This window comes from Octopus sinensis, linkage group LG15 (assembly GCF_006345805.1).
Source record: "Octopus sinensis linkage group LG15, ASM634580v1, whole genome shotgun sequence".
Lineage (NCBI taxonomy): Eukaryota > Metazoa > Mollusca > Cephalopoda > Octopoda > Octopodidae > Octopus > Octopus sinensis.
This window is the reverse complement of record NC_043011.1, coordinates 23,473,371-23,479,952: the sequence shown is the minus strand read 5'-3', so window position 1 is coordinate 23,479,952 and position 6,582 is coordinate 23,473,371. Positions and strand designations below refer to the sequence as shown.

At 34.3% G+C, this 6,582-nt stretch overlaps 1 protein-coding gene across 17 annotated transcripts in view; it reads left to right on the top strand.

Annotated features, from left to right (window-relative positions):
• LOC115219721 (phosphatidylinositol 4-phosphate 5-kinase type-1 alpha) overlaps positions 1 to 6,582 on the top strand; it is a 285,819-nt gene that overhangs the window by 252,110 nt on the left and 27,127 nt on the right. For 9 of the 17 annotated variants that reach the window (XR_005002147.1, XR_003882358.2, XR_005002149.1 and 6 more), the window contains one exon: positions 2,249 to 2,335. The exons of 6 other annotated variants lie outside the window; for them this stretch is intronic. Coding sequence is in view for 2 of the 11 variants with exons in the window: in XM_036509547.1 (XP_036365440.1) it covers positions 2,249 to 2,256 (8 nt within the window). In the remaining 9 variants the exon portion in view is untranslated. Of the gene's footprint in view, positions 1 to 2,248; positions 2,336 to 3,677; positions 3,710 to 6,582 lie in introns of those variants that run through there. 2 more of the 17 variants (XM_036509544.1, XM_036509547.1) reach the window with 2 other exon arrangements.

Genomic DNA, 6,582 nt, shown 5'->3' with positions numbered 1-6,582 from the left:
TTTAGACCTTTACATTTTGAGTTAAAATCCCACTGCAGTTGACTTTGCTTTTTATCCTTCTGATGTTGATAAAGTAATTACCAGTCTAACATTAACCCTTTCGTTACTGTATTTATTTTGAGATGCTCTGTGTTTCTTTCAATTACTTTAAATATAACAAAGAATTTAGTAAAATAACTTAGTCATCATTAAGCTAGTGTTAGGAACATGAATTGTGACTTAGGTTTGGTGGAAAATTTTAATTCAAAACATATGAAAACAAGACATTTGTACTCAGAGCCAGAGCCAGTTTGGTATCGAAAGGGTTAAGGTTGATATTATTGAATGCAGGCTTCATGTATGTCACTTGTATACTGTGGCCCAGCTGGTTGTTCACTAATGAGCAGATACTGAATGACATATTTACAAAGGGGTCTTAAAAGGATGAGCAAACATAAGCACCTGTTGATATTATGCTGTTTGAAAAAGACACAAGAGATGATACTCTCTCTTAACCCTCAACCTGCTCTGTACACTATCACTCTAAATAGATGATATTTCTAAATAATTTTGAAATTTATTTCAACAGTTATGTAATTAGAGAATAAAGGATTCTGTTAAGAGATCCACAAAACATAACTCATAGAGAGTTTTCCAGTATCATATCCACTTGGCCATTTCATTTCTTTAACAAAATATAAGGAATTCTAACCATTAGAATTTATAAGTTAATATACTATTATCAAAAGATCTCTAGTCATCTTAAGGAGTACATTCAGTTGACCACTTCAACTATGGTGCATTCATCATCATCATCATCATCATCGTTTAGCGTCTGCTTTCCATGCTAGCATGGGTTGGATGGTTCAACTGGGGTCTGGGAAGCCAGAAGGCTGCACCAGGCCCAGTCTGATCTGGCAATGTTTCTACAGCTGGATGCCCTTCCTAACGCCAACCACTCCGTGAGTGTAGTGGGTGCTTTTTACGTGCCACCGGCCCAGGTGCAAGATGAGGCTGGCAAACAGCCACGATCAGATGGTGCTTTTTACGTGTACATTATTAGATATTATTGAGCCTGGATAATATAAAGCTACTTCTACCTAACACTTTGAAATATTTTTTAAACTTACATCAAAATTGAAGTTAGTACTATAATGTATTCAATTTGGTTATCTTTCTTTGAATTAATTTGCTACAGATATACACCACTACGTTAGAGTTTTTAAAATTACCTTCTATTCTTTAAACTATTATGTAAATTTTGAAGTTGTTTACATCTAGCAAGGTCCAATTTAGATTTCTTTGTTTTTCCTTCTACTTGAGCTATCAGTGTAAGGAAAAAAAAAAATTATTGATAATGTCTTACAGTGTTAGTTTTGCTTAGAAGAAACAAATCAATCTTTTCAAATGTGATATTCAATATTATTTGTAAACTCCCTACTTGGTATGTTATGGTTTTCTTGAAATATTAACTTAAACCTGTTCTTTCATTTGCACATTTCCCATCTTCTGTTTTATTTAGATATGTATCTTTCCCCACTGTCTCTATCTACACGGAGTCATTGTTACAGACTTTTCTACAAAGTTAGTTTGAAAAAAATCCTTATGTTTCTCAAAAACAAGCTTTAGTCTTTGTTTTTCTATATCTCAGTGATGTTTTCTGAGGGGTCATTAGGAGTTTCAGGTCTTTCAACATCAGACACCCTCACCCAGGTAACCCAGCCAGGATTGATCAAGCCCCAGATTTTCTCTTGCTTGCACTACTCCTGATAAAACTGCTCTTTCCAGGACTCATACTTTCTGATCCACAGCCACCTTGAGACAATTAGAAACAGGTGCATGTCTTTCTTGACAGTTTTTTGTCTTTTGCCAGACCAGGTTTTCAGCTAACTCTATCTCATCACTATTTCAACTTCCCCTTACATCATCATAGTTTCAGTTTGTCCTTTCCCTTATTCCAACTTCTCATTTTATCACTATGGTTTCAGCTCGTTAAATGAACTTAGGCCACATTGATTAAAACTGAGGGTGGGGATGAACAGATGGACACACACACAGTGTAAAATCATGAGGATGCTCAGTGGCATTGCCAAGTATAAACATGAAAGGTCGGCTCTTTTACTAGCAAACAGCTTATTTTACTTCATCTACCAGCATTATTTATCATGCAGTTTTCTCAACATCATTCATGCTGCTAGGTCTCCAATGTTTGCACAAAGTTTATTATTGTCTTATTCAGTTATCTTCCTGTTATCTTTCCTGACTTTAGGAAGGTGATTTTTTACATGGAATGTCAAGCTGACTTAGGAAAAAAGTTTTGGATTTTGTAAATTTAATTTGAGCATGCGCTATTTAGGTAAGCAAGCATGTTCATTTGTTTTTCTAAAAAATATTGGAAAGATTGCTTCTTAAAAAGCAAGACTAGTCTGATTTCTCCTTTATCTGCTTAGCTGCTGTGAAAGCAATAAAGTAAAGAGATTTGTCTCATTTGTTAGTCAGCAACTGCTACTAATGTTTGTTTCAGATATTGGCTGAGTATTCTGTACATCTCTACAGACTTTCTTCATGTGTCATGTGCTTTCCGCTTTACTGTGTCATTTCTTCAGCTACAGTGCTCTTCTTATAAGAAATGCTAAATATCATTATTGAGCTTGATGTGCAATTCCTAAGTCACCTGTTTGATGTTTATTATATTTAGGTCAGCTGAAACTTAGGCACAGTGATGAAACTTCATAAAGACTATATAAGGAACTTGGACACAATTGTAAGACTGTGCAGACAGTGCAGACTACTTAAACAGACAACTGAAAACATATATAAATATATAAATTAGAAAAAAAACCACCTTTTATCAATTCAATAATGAAAAAATTAAATTATACCATTTAGAAAAATTACATCTTATAGAAAGATTAGAAATACGATAAAACATATAACAATGATTAAGTAATGTGCAAAATAATACATACACACACATGTATATATATATACATACTCACACACACACACACATACATGCATATATATATATATATATATATATATTATATATATATGTATTTATATATATATACACACACATACTTGCACATATATATTAACATATGTACATACACACTCACACGTGTGTGTATGTGTATATACACACATACACACACACACAGATAGATAAATATCTGACAAAAAATGTAAATATGTAAACAATGTTGTTACATAACTTTAGTGAAGGTTATGTTTGTTTTGAATGGCTGTTGCAGTTATTTCATCCCTATACACATCGGTTTGTTACGTATAAAATTTACGTAAATACATGCAATAACTAATGACTTAATTAATAAACGAAGTTGTTTGCTCTTTTGCTAACAATGCATCACACATGAGTGAGCCTATAGACATTAATTGATCTGCTAGTGAAACATTTACCTAGAGTGGGAGAATTAGCTGAAAGCCAATAGCTATCAGTGTTAGATTTGTATCTAAAACCAATTTGCCTGAATCTTTGCATTGTTATATCTGGTGTCGAGAGATACTGTTAAACAAAACAATCTGATTAGCCAAATTAAAATATATACATGCATGTGTGTGTGTGTGTTTGTGCCTGTGTATTTGTACTTGTGTGTGTGTATGTGTATAGCTAAAGTTAGTTGAAAGGAAAAGGGATACTCTAAGAGTTGTCTTTCTTTACATCTGTAATGGAGTTTATAGGCTGACATGTTAAATGTTTGGTGTAAATAAATCAAGATTATTGTCTCCATTCTGGAAATAGTCAACCAAAACAATTGATATGGTAAATTTAAATTACACAGTGATAGTGCCATAGAGTATACATTGTCAAGATTTTCCAATCACATGCAAATGGTTGCAGGCAATTTTCTGGCTAACTTGAAGTTCTTTTGCCAGTCCTCAAATGGTTTTACGTGGATCTTTCTCAATAACAGTCTTTAATTGAACATCATTAATGACAGATGAGTGTCCACTATGCTCATAATATTCAAGGCTCAGGTCTCCACTGTGAAATCATTTAAACCATTTTTGAGCTGACCGCTAACTGGTCATTTCCTCACCAAATGTTTCGTTGATATCATGAGCAGTTTCAGCTGTTTTACATCCTTTTTTGAAGTTGAATAGCAAAATTGCTTGACTATTGCGCTTTGACTGTTCCATTTCAGATGGTTGTAACAACGGTGAAAAAAATACCAATGTTAATTTATTGATGCATTTGGGCAAGTCTATGTCTGTATTATCAGACAATTGCAAAAAAAAAATGTTTTTAAAAAATTGAAAACTCTGCAAAAATCTGGTACAAATTCTTCATGGTTCAAAACATTGCTTACTCTTTACTCAACCTGATATATTCATAAGATATTGAGTCTATATAATCAACAAAGACAATGCATACATCAGACCATAGGGATTTTAAAGCCAATTTAGACACCCCTTTTGTAAGATCATAGAGACTGTGTGGTGAATTTTGGCTATAAGACCCGTAAAATTATATAGCCAGACAACATAGCTATAGTTTCTTAAAGATCATATTATCAAGGTACATAATGCAGACCTAGAACCATTGAGAATGTGTGTGTGTGTGTGTGTGTATTGTCAATTTCAGCACATAGTCAATAGAAACCATTTAATACATTAATATGACAGTTTTGAGACTGTGGACACTATATCGTGAAATTAGCATGATCATAAGATTGTAGAAACTATATTAACTGTAGACAACTATACAAACTCTATTAGACAACATATTTTAGTCTACATGCTGCATAGTCAATTGAGATAACAGTTGTAGGATCTTAGTTGTCATACATTCAATTTAGACAACACTGATAAGATCAGAGACTGTAGAAGCAAGTTATAAGTCCATAGAGAATATATAGTCATGTCAGAAAACCACAGATACTATATGGTTATTTAGACAACACAGTCACAAAACAAAAGCTCTGTAGTAAATTTTGACATCGAAATCACAAGACCATGGAATGAGATATTTTTTGATTTGTTTACATATTAATTGGTTCACTGCTGTAAAGTTTTCTAAGACTTCTGTATTTAGTTCAATGATCATCAATTTTGAATACATACCAGCGATCTATCAATTGTTTCTACCCCTCTTATACATGTGTGAGCATTTTAGTTACCTGCAATGATTAATGGAAGGTGTCCTGCCAACAACTGCTTAGAGGTTGCCATTAAAATTGGTTCTTCACACTTTCATTGGCTCCAGGGTTATTGCATAGACTGCTTTGATAGAGATGTTGTATAAAGTGCTAAGTGAGGTGATATAAGTTCCAAGTACAACAGAGGCATGCTATTTAGAGTTGTCATCAATGCTGCCGTGACACCAGTGGTAATCAACAGAGAATTAGGGAATCTTAAAATATTGATATTTGGAGTCAGTCTCACATCTGAGAGATAATTACACTGACGTAATGTAAGTTTTTAGGGTCTTAAATCCCAACTGGTAAAAGAATCATCCTTGCAGGTTGTTTAGCAAAAAATTGCAGAACTGTCTTTCTCGATCTCTAGTGACTGCCATCAAATATATATATATATATATATATATATATATATATATATTGCTTTATATATTTCTTTTTCCACCTCTACTGTGGAATTTGTATGGGCTGAGTAAGTGGTGGGAATAATTATTATTGAAAGGAGTAAGAGGGTAAGGGTAAAGACCTTCTTTGATCATGAATGACCATGGGATTGCAGCAACAAAGTTTATGGAAGACCAGCAGTCATCCATGCACCACCAATATTATCCAAGGGAAAGGTAATGGCCAATACAGCTTGACACCAGTGACATTGCAATTCATTTCTACAGCTGAGTGAACTGGAGCAATGTGAAATAAAGCGTCTTGCTCAAAATCACAACACAGTCTGGTCAGGAATAGAACTCACTCCCTCATGATTGTGAGTCCAACACCCTATCCACTGAACCATGGGCATAAAACAACAATGAAAGTGGATTACACCAGTAGTTCATGTAATATATAAAATAACTGTGCATAGCTCAAACAGCAGAGCCTCAGACTTCTAAGGCAAATTCCATAAGTGATCTGAATGTCGTGGGTTCAAGTCTCTCAGTGTATATGTGTTCTCTTTTAGGCACAGGTTTGGCTGTGAAGTTAAGAAGCTTGCTTAGCAACCATGTGGTTCTGGGTTCAGTCTCAGTGTGTGACACCTTGGTTATGTGTCTTCTACTATAACTCCAGGCTGACCAATGCCTTGTGAGTGGATTTGGATAGATAGAAACTGTGTGGAAGCCCATTATATATATGTGTGTGTGTGTGTGTGTTTGTTTGTTCCCTACCTTTGTTTGATCTCTGGTGTTGGCTTGCTTACATCCCCATAACTTAGCAGTTCAGCAAAATAGTCTGATAGAATAAGTACCAAGACTTAATAAGTACAGGTGCCAATTTGTATGACTAAAACCCTTGAAACAGTGCCCCAGCATGGCCATTATCCAATGACTGAAACAAGTTAAAGATAAAAGAAATAAAATAATCGAGACAGCAGTACATGGAGTGACAATGTAATGTTTTAAGTTATCAACATGGATTAGCGATATGTATGTAATCATATTCATAGAGA